Raw genomic sequence first — 20,556 nt, 5'->3', positions numbered from 1 at the left:
TAAGGATCTTCTTGGTTATTCAAGACTCAATCAACCTTTGGTTTGTTTCCCTTTTTCCTCTTTTGCCTTCCCGTCGTTTTCCATGGCTATGAATGTTGATGGCGTCTCAACCATTGATTCTTTCAAGAGACTTTGAATGCCCTTCACCCTCCAAGGGGTTGATCTATCAGGTATCTTCTTCATTGTTGATTCTGATTATGTTATTGTTGAGTTTTTCTTTTGCCTAGAACTGAATCTGGTCCCTTTTCCTTTTCCACAGGACCTTCATAATGGAGAGCCTCTCCAGGGTCTATCCTAGAGGGCAGAGAAGGACTGTCCTGTCCAAGGTTAATTGTATTGCAGATGCTTTATATATGATTCTATTCTATGTTTTTGTTAGTTTGTATTTTCAATCTGTGTTGAATTTGTTGTTTAGATTTCATTTTCGTTATTCATTATACTCTGAGATTGTGAAGACTATTTGTTACTTTCCAGCTGATTGATTTTTGGAGCTTCTATTCTGTTTCTAAGAGTGCAGAAGCTTTAAATTTCATGTATTTGCATAAATCTTTTGCTACCAAGCTATACTGACTGTATGCTACGACTATTTAAATTTCATATCGGACATTTGGGTCTTTTTTGGAATAATCGTTCTTTCTTAGTGTTTTTATGGCTGGAGAAAGTAAAGGTCCTTTCCCTATTTCATTCTTATTCATTTGAGTAATTCCTTTATCATTTGTAGGAAGCAGGACTCAAGGAAGTTGGAAATATATCAGCAATAAGTTAACATAAGGAAGTTGGAAATACATCAGCAACAAGTCAACAATTTTTATAGGCAATAAAAATTGAAAATTTCCTCAATTCATACTCTTCGACTGATTCATAACTGGTGGATGTACTTGGTTTTGACTGTTATGTGTCTTCTTTAAATTGTGCAACTTTTAGAATGGGTTGTTTTTGGCTACTTTCATATTAGTAAAACAGGAGATGTATAATCTGATTTGAAAAGGTCTATGATAGGTGCTGACCAAGATAACCATTAATATTTCCTCCAAATTGAAGAGTTTATAAGAAATTTTGCATTTGTAGGCCATTTAGTGGAAGTCTAGAAAAATAATACCTCTGATTTTGAATGTCGCAGGTTGTGATTGCACTAAGCTTGGATTGGAATCTTGGATCTATAGTTATTTTAGATCTGAATATCTTAAACATTTTATATTTTCGGTTGCTTCTATAAAGCTTTTAGCACATTTCGTATATCAAATATCAAACATGTTTATTTGATATACTTGCTGTAATGGTTTCTTTTTATTATCAATGGTTATGTTCATTTTATTATTTTTAGTTTTATGCTTTTCTTTGTCTCCACTCTCAACTCAACTTGAATGGTTCAATTAATTTGTTCACCTGCAATGCCATTACTTGATAGTTTTTGTTTCGGGCATGACCCATTGATATAGATGTAGATATCTCTGTACAGTTTTTATTTATCTTAATTTAACCCTTTCTTTGTACTTTTCCAGAACTCTGCTTACACTTTTGATTTTATTTTAATTAATATATGAGTGCTTCTTCAATAGTTTTTTTTAATTTCAATTATTTATATTTTAGGCTATAATCTCAAGAACTTTGTTGTGAGCTAGAACTTTGTTGTGAGCCTCTGAAGTGCTGCATAAGTTTGAAGGTGAGGTCCCTGCAGGGTTTGGTAACCTGACAAATTTTCAATCTCTACATACTCTTATTGATGGAGTAGTTGGCTATAAATTTTTAATATAGTCTATGAAGGATTTCATCTTAGATGAAGAGACTTTAGTCAAGTTCTATCATTGGGATCTTAGTCAATATTTTTTTTGTACAGGTACAATTTAGAACTAGACCATTGAAGGATCCCAGTTTATGGGAGTCAGTCCAGCTGAAATGCTTTTGCTGAGTGACACTGGAGCTTTGTAGTGTGTTTGGATCTGGTGTTGAAAATATGAAATTTAAATTGTTCTGTATAGGAGCTTGAATTATGGGTTTAGGACATTTTTCTACTTTGTTATCAGTTAAATGTCAGGCTGTTTAGAAAATAAAAAATTGACTTTTAATTCCTTGAGGCAATTAACTGTCCTTTCTCCTTCACTTGGATTCTTTTTATCTCTTTTCTTGACTTTTTTAGAATTTGTTGATCTGTTAGAGACCATACCAATGTTGGGCTGCTATCCATTAAATTAAATTATGATTAACTTTTGGTTAAATGAAATATAAATTCATAAATGAAGGTAAAAGCTATTATCTATTTTCATTTTTTTTTTCTAAAACCATCTATTTTTTTTTTTCATTTCTATTCAAGTTACAAGGTAAAAGAAATGCTCACGAGGAGTTATAGTTTACATGTTAATAATTTTATGTAAAAACTAATATAAAAATTAATTTATTAATTACTTATTTTATTCCAAAATGGTTATTGTTTGAGAAAATACACGTAGGTTAAGAGCTCAGTAACTGATAAAAAATTTGACTAAAAATCTCTATTTAAAGTTGAGTTTGGTCAAAGGAAGACAATGTTGATTATTGGTTATGTGATTTGTGAGAATTGTGATTGGTGTGGATAGGAGGTGGTAGGTTGTAGATACCATAATAAATGAGGCTATATAGATGTGATGAATAGTCTTGAAATAAATAACAGTCATTTTGGCAAATATGTAAAAAGTTAAAAGTGAAAACAACAACCATTTTGGAACAGAGAGTATGCATTACTAATTTTTCTTAATTTTTAAAATAATTGTAGAATTAAATATGTATAAATATTTATAATGTACGATAATTTGACGATGAAATTAGGAATCATTAATATTCAAAATATTTGTTCATGTATAAATTACAAGGTTTAAAGCCCCACGAGGCGGAATGAGCATGAAAAACTACATAAAATAAAATTCTACTTACCCTTTTTTTCTTTGTAAACTACTGAGACTAACATTTTTACATGTAAATAATTTCATTTTATATCTAATTCAAAGATTTGATTTAATATAATTCAGTTTCCTTCACTTTTCAAGCTAATTTTAGAAATTAATATATATAAAAATATGATAATTTGATAATGAAAAAAATATAGTCCATAGATTAGAAAATGTTAATTTGATGATATTTATTTATGTATAAATTATAGGGTTACAAGCTGCACGGGAAGAAATGAACATGAAAATAATATTATGTGCAAATATGAAGATTTTGGCCAGTTAAATCCTTTATTTCGGAACCTTTATATTTGTTAAATGGTTGTATGAGTTTAAATTACTATAGTTGAGTGACTCAATTTATGTTTTTAAATTATCTATACTCTTATGATGATTGTACTTTCATTCTTAGCATCTCAAATTTTTTATTCTCATGTTCAAATACAATAGTAAAATTTGCCGTGCAACGCACGGGTAGGAAATTCTAGTAAGAGTGAAATATAGGTTGGCGAAAACCCATTCCAACTCGCCATTAGCCCATAAAAATACAAATTATTTGGACTGACACATTATTAAAATTTAAATTCAAATTCTCAACCAACCAACTAAAAGACATGGGACAAACAAGCTGGCACATAATTAATAAACATTTTGCCATCCTACACAGCGATTCATGAACCTGATCAATTGTACCGTTACCTTGTGTCTGATCCCTCCCTCACTCTCATTGTCGTCTTGTCAACTTGTTATCTAAATGATCTCTTGTCCTTGTTAATCGTAACCAAACCAAAAGCATGCAAGAGCAACACGGCAACAACGTCGACCACATCACTCGATACTATCTCTCATTTTCACGCTTATCTAAAAAAAAAAAACTATCTCTCATTTTCAATAAAAAATAGAAATGTAAATATCACTTTTTTTTTTCTTCCTATTTTTTTTCTAAGGACCCTAATTACACACCACTTTTAAAGTAGTATAATTTTACCCTACTTATTTTAACCTGCTATAACAATTCAACAAATCTTTTTTTATTTAAATTAAACGTATATAATAAATTTTTTATGATATTTTTTTATAAAAAAAGAAGTACCGACCTACTATAACCGGTTAAAACAAGCGGTGCATATTAGGGATAACCTTTTTTCTATCGCATGATTAATTATAAATTCTCAATTCATTATAATACATAAACTATGAACTATAAGAGAACTCACCAAACACTACATTTTTTTTCCTTCATCTCTCACTTTTTAGATATATCACATGATGCATTATCTTCATTATTCTCTCTATATGGCTCTATAAAGACAACGGTGTGGTGTTCCAAACATTTTTCCTTCTCAATTAGTATCACTTTTCAGTTTTTCCCATTATATATTTATTGGGTCAGTTGGGTGCACCGTTCTTCATCCCTCACTCACTCACTAGCTATATACCATGCCATCTCCACCACCAAGTGAATACCTACAAGACCTCATAGAGCGAGCTCGACCCTTCCTCCGTGGCGAGCTCGCCTCCATCGACAAGGACCTACCTTCGCTGGTCGCAGTCCTGCAATCCGCCGGCGCCGGCGAGTGCTGGCACAAGCACGGCAGCTTCCTCCAACACCTCCTCGACATCCACCGCATCCTCCACCTCTGGAAAGCCCCTCGCTCCGTCTCCCTCTGCGGCCTCTTCCACTCCGCTTACTCCAACTCCTACGTCAACCTCGCCATCTTCGACCCTTCAACTTCCCGCGACATCGTCCGCCGCCACGTCGGCCACCAAGCCGAGCGCTTGGTTCACTTGTTCTGCGTCGTGCCCCGCCAGCAACTCATCCACGATGACCTCCTCTTCCACTACTCCGATCCCGAGCTTCTCCAACACCTTCACCAGTCGGAGAAATCTTTAACAGTTGCATTAGATGAAGATGAAGATGAATCTTCGGATTGGAGGAAGAAATTGCAGGCTCTTCTTCCTGCTGAGGGGATCCATGTGAAGCATATTCGCACTGGTGAAGATGTGTGTCTCTCGAGGAGAGTGGTGGCGGTGTTCCTCATGATGACCATGGCGGATTTCTGTGACCAGCTCTTTGGTTTCCAGGACATTCTGTTTGATAACGTCAATGGCCGCCTCGAGTTTTCCGGCAACAATTTTGGGGCTCTTTGGCCGGGAGATGGTAAGCCAGGTCTGTGGTTGAATTCAATTTCAAGGATGGGGGCATTGTACAATTTGATTGTGAGAGAGGAAGAGATTTTCATGGAAGAGAGGAAGAAAAGGGAAGGGTTTGGTCATGATTATCATGATCATGAGAGGGATGAAGAAATTGAGCTTGTGATTCCACCTGTTTTTGATAACTGTAAGAAAGTTTTGGATGCAGGGGATCAGATAGTTGCTAGGGATTTGTATTGGGAAGCTGTTTGTGATGTGAAAAAAAACCCATTTGAAGAATTGGGGAGGGTGGAGGAGTTGTTGTTAGCGTCTATTGAGAAGAACCCCTTTGTTGGGGAGCCATATGTGGTGTTGAGTCAGGTTTATTTGGTGAGTGGTAGATTTGAAGAGGCTGAGAGAGAAGCAGAGAGAGGGCTGAGGCTTCTGTTGGAATGGGGGTGTCCCTGGGACAAGAGAACTTCTTGGGAAGGGTGGGTTGCATGGACAAGAGTGTTGTTGATGAAGGCAAGGGAGAAATCTTGGCCTCAAACTTCATGGGGTATCCTAAATTTGGGACTTGTGAAGTAACTAGTCTGTATGGAAAATATTGGGTAGACACTCAACTATGTAGACATGCAGGGAGAGAAATGGAAATAAATAATGATGTAATATATGATCTGATAAGCGAGAAAGATGGAGAGAAAAATTAGGTATATGTGAGGTGTTGGAACCGCTTGGATGTGTGTTCATCTATAATAACTATTGATATATATGGCTTTGAAATGACCAAGTACTCAGCTAAATCGTGTTTCATGTAAGACCCAAGTTTTAAGCTTAGAATAAGTGGAAGAGATTTCCATTTACGATTAGGTTTGACGTATCGTGAAGGGAAAACCTGAACAAGAGTTTATCGAATGGAATAAATTTATGAACGAGAAAGTTCAGGAAAAGTCAAAGGATTGTATCGAAGTCGATTTAAGTTATAGCACGACTAATATTCGTTTTAAAACCTAGGACAAGAACCTTAGGAAATCAAACTGCGTTCCACCCTTGGAACACTGTAGGAATTTAGTCCAAAAATCTTCAGAGAAATGTTAGAACTTCTCTTTTTCCATATATCACAATCGTTTCGAGGCGAAACTCTAGAATCTACGAACGTCCGATTCCAATCATCGGAAGTTTTCCGAAACCAAAACCCTGGTATTTCAAAACCCTAGAATCACCCGACGATGAAGACTTTTTCTATTCAGAGCTTCAAATGAAGATTCTACACGCGTACACCCATTTCTCTCGATGATTTCAATCTTTCTTCAGAAGGAAGTTTTCTATTCCGACATCCGATGCAAAAAGCAACTTATCGGGTAAAATAGTTTTACACCGACTTTGCATTAGTTACCAAAAATACAAGGAAACCTTTTCTTAGTTTTGGATTTATGTCGCCAAAACCTATCTTAGAATTCATGGAGAATGAAGCCGGAAAAATCAGATTCGCGAAACTTTCATTTTCCCGCGTTTTGCCAACCTCAATATATAGCATTAAAAACAAGCCTCGAAAACCAAAAATCATACCGATATTTCTTTGAAGAATTAGAAGATTCAGCGGGGAGAATATCGTGTCTAGAATACCTTGGAATCGGTAGGAAGAATCGGAAATCACTCTCATATTTTTATCTTAACTCTATGAGCTAAATCCTCCGATATCTAAACAAATCTGTACCGGTTTACAAAATATCTTCTCAAAAATATCTTCACAAAATATCTTCTCAAAATATCTTTGATAAATATCTATCCATCCTTATCCAATCTTTACAAAATATCTTCCATTTCATTCCCTATATATATATGTTGAAGCTTGAAACAAAAACCTCACAAAACACAAAAACTCACCCATTTTCTCTCTTGAAGCCGCGAGTTTGCTAGGAGGAGGAGGAGAAGAGATTTTGTTCATTTCTTGCTGGATCGTCAATTAAACAGTTGCTACTTCAAGGTTTCGAGGTATAGTCGCTTTTCCTTACCTCTGGTCGTCTTTTTCCATAGCTTTTCTCTATGTCCTTCTGTGCTCATAGTTTTGAGGTTTTTGCAAAACTATCTTGAATACTTCATTTTTGATTCTAAACATCTTCCTTACGTGCCCAAGAGCACTTCTGTCGGATTAGTTTTTCCGTTATGTCGCCGGAACTCCGCCGGAATCAATTTCTGCTTAAAATACCCATTTTTAAGCAAAGTCTCAACCTTTGGGCTGAAAACTATCGCCTTAGCTTAGTGCTAGTAGGATTAGTCGTCATAATCGTCGTTAGTATCAACCCCATCTAATTTGTTTTTCGAAACTCTGATTTTGAAATTCTGAGCTGAAAATAATGACCAAAATACCCCTGCGACAGTTTTCGATTCAATATTTTTTCTGAGAGTTTCCTTGGCCTAGATATCGCCTAAGAATACCTAGGAAAAGATTTAGATCGAAGAAAAAGTTCGGAAACCCTATTTTACATAGTGGCCGAAACCTATTGCTTAGAGTACCGTGTCCAAAAATAATTTTTGGGTCTCTATGACCTGAGCCATTGCGTAGCTCTTCCGATTGTCGAAATTTTGGCGCTGGTTTCGTGTCATTCCGAGTTCTGTAGCTCGAGTTATGCTCGTTTTAGCGAACGAGGTTATGTCGTCTATTCATGCTTAAAAATTGTACTCCGAAGCTTCTTAAGCTTTGTCTAACGCTAGTTAGTGTTATATTGACCGAATTGACTTGTTTTGATTGACCTTCGCTTCGTTTGCTCAAAGATTCGTTTGGAGGAACACTTGGAGCAGGAAAAGAGGATTGTGAAGGAGCCTTGCTTGAACACACTGGACGAGTTCAAGGTTAGGGCAACTTACTTGCTAGCTAATGCTTTGTAGGCGTCGATAAATTCGACTTGATTTATTGTTTATGCATATGAATTGTCTGGATTGAAAATGTTTTCTGAAGGCTTCGGCCGAGTGAACTGATTGAGACGTGTGTCTCCGTTTTCTGGGCTTCGGCCGACATGGGAGATTATGATTTATCGCATTGATATGTTGATAATTGACTCGCATGCTTAATTGTTAAATGGTTAACTATAGGCTATGTGATTATTTGTTCACATGATATTTGGATTATATTGATTATAATGTGTCTTTCTATTACGCACTTGAATTGCTGACTATATTGAATATAACGTGCAATTGTGCGAATGAGTGAGGAACGTCAAGATAGTGGATAACGGGTAGTTATGCCAGACTCCTGACGAGTTTTTAGATAAAGTTTGATGGGACGGACCGAGGTTCGTACCCTATTATTGTTTTATGGATCGAGACCTTCTCAAAGGAAAATTGAGTTTGAAAATGGTATTGGAAAAACCCCATTTGAATTCACGTAAGAACTTGAGTTGTTCTGTCTAAGGCAAGAAGGGCTTTTAATGAGGCATTGTGCCCGGCCAGCTTACCTGGGAACTTCTCGGGCCATTACTTGGGTGATGATGGACCTTTTGTTTTGAGACCTTCTCCAGGGAATCATTGGAATTATGGGATCTTTGAAACTAATAGGATTAGAGACGAAACTTAAACAATTTCATAATGAACCTCCATAATGTATTAAACAACCTCAAAACCCTTAATATAATGATAAAAGACTAAGACGAAAGTTTAGGGCTTGAACATTAGTTTTGGAAAATGAGAATTGTCGTCGAATCCAAGTTATGGGAAAACTGCAAGTTTCTGAGTATGTCGAATACTCCTTCGCTCTTTCAGCAGTTTGTTTGGCCATCGAGATGGTGAGCCATGGTAAGTTGAAAGGTCACTGAGTGCGAGCTGCATTCTTTTGCTCGTTGAGCAGTTTGGTTGGCCATCGAGACGGTGAGCCCAAGTGACTAGGAAAGTTACCAAATGCGACTAGCACTTCCTTGTTTACCTTAGGGTATTGTAGAGACAATGTACTCTAGCTAGACACGCGTGCCTTGGTGAGGACGATTCGTTGTTTGGCTAACCATATTGCATTCATGCATACATTTCTTGGAAAGTGTGCTGCTTTCCGAAGGACGATCTCAGATCGGACTTCATAGGAGCGAGATGCTTCACAGGAGCGTGCAGCTTCATAGGAGCGAGATGCTTCACAGGAGTGTGCTGCTTCACAGGAGCGTGCAGCTTCATAGGAGCGAGATGCTTCACAGGAGCGTGCTGCTTCACAGCGGAGCGAGATGCTTCGAGTCATCGTGAGGGTGACATTTTATCCGGATCATATTTTGAGCATGACATTGCATTGGCATACCATGCATTTAACTATATTCGTTGATATATTGCTTATCGAGTTTTCGAGATATAACTTATTGAACTGTTGAGATATTGAATATTGAATTTAGAAATCTGATAACATGTTATGTATATACCTTAGGGTAGACGATACAGAACTTATATGAATATATACAACCTATATATATATACCCCTTTATTCATCACATGTTGCTTGTATTATCTATTATATTCTGTGAGTTGACCCTAGCGCCTTGGCTTTGTGTGTATGGTTGTGTTTGGGCGGTCGGCCTGCTGCCAGACGTCCAACAGCTGATTCAAGATGGATCGTCGTTCGGGGAGGATCCGGAGCGCAATGACTACTACTGAGCCTTTGACGTGGACCCGGACTTCATGCATGATCGGATGAGGGTCGATGTTAGGAGTGTATTATATGGGGGGATTGTTTTCACAGCTCTGATTGTCATTTCCCGTTTTGGGGCTGACTTATCTCCTTGAAAACTGTATTCATAAAACTCATGGCTCTGACCATGGGATGCACTTATTCGCCTGCGGGCACTATCCCCAATTACTTTATGTTTATTATCTTTGGGTTGAGTCTTCATTATGTTAAGTCTTCTATTTGAAAAGAAAACGAAAAAAAATATTTACGCATTTTCCGCACTATTGATTTAAAGTCACTAAAGTGACACCACCGAAATCGGGGTGTTACATTTCAAGTTTACAGGTGAATTAAGGCATAAGTGGAATATATAGTCCTATGTTATTTATTTCTGTTAATACCTTCAATGGTATTTGAACTAGTAGGTATGCAAGTATGAACTCTCAAGTTATTATTATTTGTTGCTGAATACCCTTGAACTATATGTTTTAGTCCATTATCTATTTTTTTAAGTCAAACAAATACATACATTAAGATAGCACAAGGAGTGCTTTAATCCCAAATAAAAAAACGAGAACAAGAGCAAAAGAAGTGGCCAAGCAAAGGAGCCACGCAGTAGAAGCAAAAAGCAATTAAGCAAAGATATAAGTAAAAAGAAAGGAGAGAATTGATCAAGTAAAAAAGAGAAAGAGAGACATCAAGAGATAGCATGGTGTGGGATCAGCACCATCTGTAGCAGTGAGAGCAACAACACACAAACACTTCCAATCCACTGTATGTTTGCACCATCACGAGTAGTAAACGAGCAATTTTGATTGCGACTTGCTTATTTGATCTTGAAAAGAGAAATTTTGATCCCAAAATTTTATGGGAATTGTTATTCAGACCCCCCCCCACAGCTATTCAGACCCCTCAAAATTGGTGACAGATAAGGGTCAGTGACAGTCCCACTAACTCCCCCTCCCTTCCCACTTCTCCCACTTCTTCAAACTTCCGAAACCCCCCCTCCCCCAAACACATTTCACTCATTTAAATCTTCCTCATTCAAAATCTCCCTCCCTCTCTCACGCATCCTCCTCCACTGCCTCCGCCTGCCACCGCCATCGGTTCCGCCAGCGACACCGCAACCGAGTGAAGTCACCGCCACCCCCATCGCCACCTTCTGCTGCCAACCACCAAAGATTCTTCCCGAAATATAGGTTCGTTACGCGACCCGACCCATTCTGTTATGGTTTTTATCGCACTTTGTAGATGCGTCCGTGTCGCAGCTTGAAGGCGCGTGTTCAGAATACACGCACCTTAAGGGTGCGCTTGATACACACCTTAGAGGTGCGACCAAGACGCACCCGAAGAGTGTGTCTTAGACCCTTATCTGTCAAAGCTTCAATGCCTTTATGTTTTTGTTCTGTTTTGAGTCTTATGTTTCCAATGTTGGTTCAGATATGCCAAGAACAAAGAATTTGAATTTGCCCCCGGCCAACCGTTCTAGCCATGGTAGTAGAATCTCCCCACGACATCGGTATGTAAGGAGCGTGAAGCCGCCACCCTACAAAAGAAAGAAGAAGCACGTAAAAGGCGTGACGAGGTAACCCGTAAAAGTGCGTCACCAACGCACTCTCAGTGTGCGTTCGTGTCGCACTCGGAACATGATGTTCAAACTGCGACTGTCACGCAATTTAAAGGTGCGTTCGGAAGGGGTAATTTCGGGTTTCAGAAAATTCCTTCATTCTGAATATTTTTTGGGGGGGTCTGAATAACAATTCCCAAACTTTATATTTGTCAAAATTGGGGATTTCCATCCAATTGATAACCAAGAGTGCCTATTTGGCTCTCATTTTATCATGTGGAACCCGACATGTGTTCCACTAGGATGTCATGTAAGTAAATACAATAAAAATAGAGAAATAAATCACGAATACAATATAGCCCTAATGCTGACTACAATATAATTTGGCAAATATAAACCTAAAAAAGAAACACATGAGAAAACCCGCTGAGGGCATGGCAAGCGAAACCCCTGGAGAAGCTTGTTGGAGAGAATAGAGATTGTGAGAATATGTCTCAATCAAACGGTGAAGACTCAAGAATTTTCAATGACTAGTGCTTCCATAACAGAGGAAGGTAAAGACTGTTGGGTACCAAAGTAGCAAGATAATAACACGCAACTAAAATAAGAGATGAGAGAGTAGGAAATTGACACACAATATTTACGTGGAAAACCCTCAACAGATAAGGGAAAAACCACGGGCACCGGTAGAAAAACTTTTCACTATGTGGAAGAAATTACAACAGCTCTAGAACAAGAAAACACTCACTAGGAGAACATTACCAAGGGAAATACTAATTTTTCCTCTCTGGACTTTTTCTCTCAAACAACAATTCACGTTGAATTGCTTTGTTGGTGGTGTATATTGTCTCTAACAATTCAGCTATGTGAGATTGAGATGCAATGAAACAAATGAATACACTCCTATTTATAGGAAATTTTCACCGCCTCTTGCTTTGCTTCTATCTCTTCACTGCCGGCTTTGCTTCTTATCTCTTCATGGCCACTTGTCTCTGTTTCTTCATTGTTAAGCAAACAAAAGTGGCTTTACATTCTATTCTTTAATATATCATGAAGAAGTTTGAGTGATCAATTTGATCACTACAACCAGCAACATTAAATGTTGCTGCATAGTTGCTGACATTCTCCCACTTAAAGTCACTTTTGTGATCTTGTAAAATTTTCTCTACCTTGCCAGTTCCATGCTACTCACGTTTTTAATAGGCCATAGGAGGACCTACACCATGCAAACTTATCAGAGTTGATCGGCTTCGTCATTACATCTGCTAGGTTGTTTTTGGTGTGAATTTTCTGCATATCCACGCTTCCTTCTTCTACTACCTCTCTAACAAAATGGTATTGAACTCCTATGTGCTTTGTCCTGGAATGAAAGGCTGGATTCCTTGCAATGTGCAAGGCGCTCTGACTATCACAATACACAATAATCTTCTGTTGCTTGTGCCCGAGCTCTTCCAACAGCCTTTGAATCCAAATAGCTTCCTTGCATGCTTGAGTAGCTGCCATGTATTCTGCTTCTGTAGTAGACAAAGCTACAACAGTCTGCAATTTGGATAACCAACTTATTGCTCCTCCTGCAAGTGTGAACACATAGCCGGTAGTAGATTTTCTTTTATCAAGATCACCTGCAAAGTCTGAATCAACATAGCCTCTGATAGTGAATTCTGATCCCCCAAAACATAACGCAGCACCTGAGGTTCCTCTGATGTATCTCAGGATCCTCTTCACAGCATTCCAATGCTCTTTGCCTGGATCTGCCATAAACCGACTGACCGTCCCAATTGCTTGAGCAATATCTGGCCTAGTGCAAATCATAGCGTACATAAGGCTTCCCACTGCTGATGCATACGGTACTCGAGACATCTCCATCCTCTCTGCTTCACTGCTAGGAATCATACTTGAGGATAATTTGTAATTAACAGGAAGTGGGGTTGAGATTGGGTTACAGTCTTGCATGTTGAAGCGCCGCAAGACTTTCTGAAGATAATTCTTCTGAGAAAGCCAAATCTTCCTGTCTTTTCTGTCTCGGTGAATTTGCATCCCTAAAATCTTGTTTGCGGGTCCCAAGTCTTTCATATCAAATTCCCTAGCCAACTGTGCCTTCAATTCTTGGACTTGATCTTTGTTGGGGCCTACCACCAACATGTCATCCACATACAACAGCAAAATGATGAAATCATTATCATCAAACCTTTTGTAGTACGTACAATGGTCTGAACTCAGCCTATTGTATTCAAGGCTCATGATGAAAGAATCAAATCTCTTGTACCAACACCTCGGCGCCTGCTTTAGACCGTACAGAGATTTGGTCAACCTGCAAACCAAGTTTTCTTTTTCATGATCTTCAAAGCCTTCTGGTTGGAGCATATAGATTTCTTCTTCAAGTTCTCCATGAAGAAACGCAGTCTTTACATCAAGTTGCTCAAGATGTAGATCAAATGCGGCACACATTGCCAAGACTGCTCTGATAGTTGTTAGTCTTACTACTGGAGAGAATATTTCATTAAAATCAATACCTTCTTTTTGAGCATATCCTTTGACCACCAGTCTTGCACGATAGCGTTCCACCTGATCGTTGCCATCTCGTTTGATTTTGAAAACCCATTTGTTGCCAATGGCTTTCCGACCTTTAGGAAGTTCAACAAGTTCCCAAGTATTATTTCTATGTAAGGATTCAATTTCCTCCTGCATTGCTGCCATCCATAGAGAAGCATCTGAACCATTTAACGCCTCCTGAAAGGTTGATGGTTCTCCATCTTCTGATAGAAGACAATATGCATCATGACTTGCCATCACATATTCTGAGTGCCATGATGGTTTTCTTATTTGACGTGTTGTTCTCCTGGGTTCTTCATCATTGACCTCATTTGGTTCTTGTTCTTCGTGCTCTGGCTCTGCTTCAGAAGAATCATCTCCTCCTGACTTTTCCTCTATCTCCACTGTAGCAGTCTCCTTTGTGGTGCCATCATTTTTCTGCTCCTTTTGTAATTCATTTTCTACAAAGATTACATCTCTGCTGACAATAATCTTGTGGGCAGCGGGATCCCACAGACGATACCCCTTTACATTGTCAGCATAACCCACGAATATGCATCTCCTGGATTTTGGATCCAGCTTTGTTCTTTCTTGGGAGTTGAACATTACATACACAGGACATCCAAACACATGTAGAGTTGAATAATTACCTGGTTTTCCCTTCCAGATCTCCATTGGTGTCTTTAAATCAATCGCAGTTGATGGCGATCGATTTATCACATAACAGGCAGTTTTGACAGCTTCTGCCCAGAAAGACTTGGCTAATTCCGCTGTTTTTAGCATAGCTCTTGTCCTCTCCAGAAGAGTTCTATTCATCCGCTCTGCTACTCCATTCTGCTGAGGTGTATGAGCAACTGTAAATTGCCTCGTAATACCTTCTTGCTTGCAGAATGCCAGGAAATCACCATCTGTATATTATCCTCCATTATCTGTCCTCAAGCACTTAATTCTTTTCCCAGTTTCAAGTTCCACTTGTGCTTTGAACTCCTTGAATACTGAATACACACCTGACTTCTTCTTGATCGGGTACACCCACAAACTCCTGGAGTAATCATCAATGAATGATACAAAATACTTTGCTCCTCCTATGGATACTTCCGGTGACTCCCACACATCAGAATGAATCAAGTCCAGTATGTGTTTGCTTCTAGCAGTTGACTTAGCAAACTTTAGTCTATGCTGCTTACTTATCACACAATGCTCACAGAAAGGTAAACTTACTAACTTGAGCCCAGGTATGAGATTACGTTCTGCAAGAACTTTCAAGCCTCGTTCTGACATATGACCTAATCTGCGGTGCCACATCATCGTTGTTTCTTCTTGGCTTCCAACTGCAACTGATGCATCTGCCATTTGCCACGTATCTCCCAAAAGCATGTATAGATTTGCAGCGACCTTCTTTGCTTTCATTACTACTAGCGAACCTTTCACCACTTTCAAGATCCCACCTTGAATATCGTGCTTGTATCCGAGATCATCTAGTTGCCCAACAGACAACAAATTCTTTGTTAACCCTTTCACATGTCTTACCTCTTGAAGAGTGCGAATGGTACCATCATACATTTTTATTTTGACAGTACCAATTCCAACAATTTCCAAGGCATGATCGTTTCCCATGAACACGTTTCCTTCTGAGACAGGCTCATAAGTGCAAAACCAATCTCGTCGTGGGGTCATGTGCCATGTTGCTCCTGAATCTACTATCCAAACATCAATGAGACGATTTTTGCCTTTGGTACTAACTGCTGCTTCGTTGTATAGGACTTCTCCATCATCAGAGGTACTAGCAACACATCCTTGAGATGTACTTGCTTCAGAATATTTTTCACCACTCTTCCTGTTGGACCAACAATCTTTCTTCAAGTGCCCTCTCTTGCCACAATTGTAGCATTTGAGGTTTATCTTTCTTCGAGATTTTGATCTACCTTGGTTCTGGCTCCCACTGGGGCCACGCTCCGTTGATCTGCCTCTCGTCACCGTCAAAGCTTCCATTTGTTTTGAGCTCTCCTGACGATCTTCCTTATTTTTTTCGCCTGGACGCTTCTTCAAGAATAGCTCCGGCAACATCATTAAAGGATAGACGGTCAACAATATTATTGTTTGTAATATTGATGACGAGTTGATCATATGAATCTGGTAAACTCTGAAGAAGAACCTCTGCACGTTCATGTTGGTCAATCTGCAAGTGCACAGATATCTCCGGGTTTTAAATAATCGAACCACAGGGAATTGGTGTGGCAATTCAGTTTAAGATTCAAGTTCAAGGTTGAAAAGCAAGTAAAATTCAGTTTTAATGATTGGTTGTTTCTTGAGTTTGTAAAAAGACAAGTGATCAAGTAATAAAGCGATTGAAATTTAGAGATGAGATTGCCTTGGGTTCTTGCTCAACAAATTCAGTTTTAGCAAACCTTCCTATTCAATTAATCCTGAGTCTCTCCTTGATGTTCTAGCCTAGTTAGTTGTCTTTCGATGCCTCGCAAAGAAAACCCTTCCTAATCAAAAGATAGGTTCAATTCCTTGATAACCTAAACATTTGCTAGAAGCACTAAGCATACAAATCAGGCCAACAAACCCCAACCCTTCCTCTATTCCTAGCAGCAAGTATAGAAGGAGTAATCTCACAACAAGTCCCAATTCTACAACAAACTATCGTTATGATTATAGAAAAGTAAGAAGCTAGCATGCATTCAAGCTTGAAAGATAAAGCATAGAAGTGAGATTCAAGGGTTTACTCATAACTTCATGAATAGAAAAAGATTGATAGCTAAAACATCCAAAGTCTTACAAAGAACCCAAAACAAAAGGGGTTTTAGCCAAGCATGGCTATGAAATCCATACAAGAAGATAAAGATGAAACCTGAAACATAGGGCTTAGGGAAAGCTCCTCAAGCTCTAGAACTCAAACCCTCTCTTCTAACTTATGAAAATATGATAAAATGACAAAAGGTTCCAAAAGAAATGACAAAAAGCCTATTTATAGGCAAATAGGTCGAGTCTGTGCGCTTAGGCGCCAATTAAGCACGCCTGAGCGCCAATTCCAAGCCAAAACAAGCTCTCTGGAGGTAATTGGCGCTCAGGCGCTCAATCAGGAGCGCTCAGGCGCCAATTCCTTTCTAGCATCATGTAAACATCGATCCAATTGGCGCTCAGGCGCCCATCCCCCAGCGCCTAGGCGCTTAAGCTCGCCTGAAAAGGGCTTTTTGGCTTCTGAAACTCCTTTTTCAATCCTCTTTAAGTTTCCCATCAATTCCAAGCTTATTGGCCTTCTTCCTTCTTCAGTTCCTGATCTGAAACTTAACCAACAAGCCAAGGAAAATTCTAGAAGCTCAAAGAGCTTATTAGCACAAGAGATCCTTCAATTAACACAATAAAACCATGCAAGACCTAAACTTTACTCAAAATGCAAGAAAACTCCCTATAAAACTACTAAATTACCAAAGCAAAATAAAGACTAAAGAAAAGATAAAAATGCATGAGAATGCATGAAACACTACATGAGACTCAACAAAAAGACTCAAAACACACAAAGAAATGACCCTAAAAACACTACTAAAATAGGGTCATCACACCACTATACTCAACGACAGCTCGTCCTCGAGCGTAAATAACACTCGCTTGCCCTCAAGCGCAAGAAATGCTCCCAAACAAGTGCTCTCACAAGGAATACCTCACAAAAACAGGGGGACAAAGTAATCACAGCTAGTTCCAAGAGAAAGACCCAACAACCTACTTCATGCATCTTTTGAAAAGAGAAGAGTGTAGAGTCCATTCATGAGAAACATATAGAACTAAAAATCCTAGGATGAGATGTTAATTTAGTGCACTGAGCACACAAGCAAGTTCATAGGTCCTGAACGTCATTCACTCAATAGCAACAAAGATTAAGCATGCAAATATTCAAAGAGACTTCCAAAAGGGTTGAAACATTGGCTAGGAAAAACATGATGGTGGTTGGTCCCTAAGGGAAAACTAGGCTTTCAGGCACATTGAGTGTGGTCCTCTTCTAATAACCCCAGAGCTTACAACACACTTTTTTTACAAGTCTCTTGCACCCACCTTTTCGAACTTTTTTCTTTTTTCTTTTTTTTTTCTTTTCCAACTCCAACTTTCGGTTAGGAGTTCTTTTTCTTTCCCCTTTTTCTTTTTCACTGATTTTTTCCTTTTTGGGGCAAGAGACTATTTCTCATTTTTCCAGCTCCATACAACACAACAAGGACCATCACTCCCCAATATTCCAACCAAACATCTGTCCCAAAACTTGGCTACAACAAATTCTCCAATAAGGCTCAAATGGGACAACTAAAGACAATGTTCAAACAACGAATTCAGTATCTCAAGAAATCCTACAAGTCTCAAGAATAAAGCAAGAATCACTAAGCATGCTATGAGCGAAATCAACACAGAACCAAGAATTGCAAGTGAGTCAGGATCCTCCAGGGACATTTTATGGTGAAAGGTCAAAGATAGACCCTTATGGACTCACACCAACTCTATCCTTAAGAAACAATCGGAAGACCAAAGTCTCCTCCTCTCTTCCCCAAAGCATGCAATCACTCATCCCCAAAAGACAACACAAGTATTCATAAAAACATTTTCAAAAACCAGCACAAGCTAGAGAGCATGACTAAGGGCAAAAACATGTGAGTATAGGGAAGTAAAGACCCAAAAACGACTCTAACAAAACAATGCATGATTAAAAGAAAAATAAAAGCTACAAAAGAAAAATATGTAAAAATGCATGAGCTTAACTAAGGGAAAGAGTCGACCTCCTTTACAAGTTACCATGGAGGCCTTAGACACACCTCCTACATCCAAAATCCATGCTCTCATTCCCTGCAAAATGCAACAACCAAACAAGCAAAAGAAAACAAGACTTGGGTTGTCTCCCAAGCAGCCCTAAGTTATAGTCCTAGGTGGACTCTCCTTCCTTTGATGTTAGGAAGGAAATTCCTTATCATCACACTTCTTACCACATGAGCAAGGTAGGAACCTTGCACAAAACTTTTGGAAAAACTTCTCCCAAAAGAGGGTATCATCTAAACCATCGTACTTTCAAGGAGTGAGGGAAAAGCTTAATCTTGAGCTCATCACTAGTCACACCTTCCATCTTTACAAGGTGACTAGCTTGAGTGAATCGGGTCGTGTGGGCTTGGAAATTCTCATCTTTAGACCCCCCATACTTGTTTTCACTAACAAGCTTGATGAGAGCTTTATTAAGCTCAACATCTTTTTCACTTACCTTGGGGATCTCCTTTGAAGACCTGGACAAGCTTTTGATCATATCACAAACAAAACCATCATTAATGTTAGTTTGCAAATTAGGATTGAAAACCGAAAATCTTACCTTGTCCTCACCAACTCTGAGAATGAGCTGACCCTTATCAACATCAATTTTAGCCCTACCAGTGGCTAAGAAGGGTCGGCCTAGAATGAGAGGAATCTTTGCATCCTCTTCCATGTCCAGCACCACAAAGTCCACAGGGAACACATACTTATCCACCTTCACCATAACATCTTCAATGATCCCATAAGGTGTTTTTAGGGATCGGTCCGCCATTTGTAAGGAAAACATGGTCGGGGTGACCTCTCCTAAGTTCAGCCTTCTAAACATGCTAAGCGGCATCAAGTTGATGCTCGCTCCCAAATCACACAAGGCTTCAACAACAGTTAACCCCTCAATCTCCACTGGGATAGTGAAACTCCCAGGATCCCTTCTCTTCTTAGGCATTTTCCTTTGCAAAATGGCACTACACTCCTCGGTCATCATAATAGTTTCATCAACCTCACTCAACTTCCTCCTCTTATTTAAAATGTCCTTCATGAACTTAGCATAGATAGGCATTTGCTCCAAGGCTTCTGAAAAAGGAATATTGATGTGGAGTTTCTTAAAAACTTCCAAAAACTTAGAAAACTGTTTATCCAGATTTTTCTTGACCAAAGCATTGGGGAATGGAATCTTACTAAGTTCAGGAGAAGGAGTGCTCACAACTCTAGCTTTCACTGGTTCACTCACTCTCTTCTCCGTAGCACCCTTATATTCTTCCTGTACTTTCTCATTTTTCTCTCCCTCATCTTGTTTCTTTGACTCGTGTAACACTCTCCCACTCCTAGTGGTAACAACAGCAAAATTCTCTTGTTTAGACAAAGTTAAAGAATCGGGAGAAAACTTACCTTGAGGTATCTCGGCCATTTGCTTGGCTAGCTGGCCAAGTTGGTTCTCCAAGTTCTTGATAGCCGCCTCTTGGTTCTTATGGTTGTTGTTCATGCGGTTGATGCAACTCTCCAATAGCTCCTCTAAACTCCTCTTGCAATTCACCTTTCCAACAACTTGTGTTTGGACAAGAGGTTCATGATTTGAGGATGGAAATATGCTTCCTTGAGCTATAGCTTTGGCTTCATTGCTCTCAGCATTGACAGTACACAAGTTACTAACATGAGGTCCACCACAAGACTTGCACTCCACACAAGTCATTCTTGCACCAATAGCCTTGGTCTCCTTAATATTCATTCGAATCTCCGCCACTTGTTCGGTAAGTTGCTTGTTGGAGGCCAAGAGCTTGTCATAAGCTTCCACTTCAAACTTACTCCTTCGGGTTTGGCGATCATTTTCAGAGTTCATGGCTCTCGCTGCCATCTTTTCTATTAAGTCATACCCCGCTTGTGGGGGAAGAGCATTGAACTCCCCATTTGAAGCCGCATCTAGGCCAAACCTCCAAGAGTATTGTAGACCATCATAAAATGTTGCAACCAATTCAGCTTGGGTG

General features: G+C 39.0%; 1 protein-coding gene across 1 annotated transcript; it reads left to right on the top strand.

Moving 5' to 3' along the window:
- Nucleotides 1-4,148: 4,148 nt before the first annotated feature.
- Nucleotides 4,149-5,857, top strand: LOC130737519 (uncharacterized). The gene has a single exon (XM_057589310.1). It carries the CDS (start codon nt 4,362-4,364, stop codon nt 5,640-5,642), a length of 1,281 nt encoding a protein of 426 aa, XP_057445293.1. The 5' UTR covers nt 4,149-4,361; the 3' UTR covers nt 5,643-5,857.
- The last annotated feature ends 14,699 nt before the right edge of the window (nt 5,858-20,556 follow it).

This window comes from Lotus japonicus, chromosome 2 (genome assembly GCF_012489685.1).
Source record: "Lotus japonicus ecotype B-129 chromosome 2, LjGifu_v1.2".
NCBI classification, from domain to species: domain Eukaryota; kingdom Viridiplantae; phylum Streptophyta; class Magnoliopsida; order Fabales; family Fabaceae; genus Lotus; species Lotus japonicus.
Note: the sequence above shows the minus strand (reverse complement) of the source record. Positions and strands in the feature narration are given on the sequence as shown.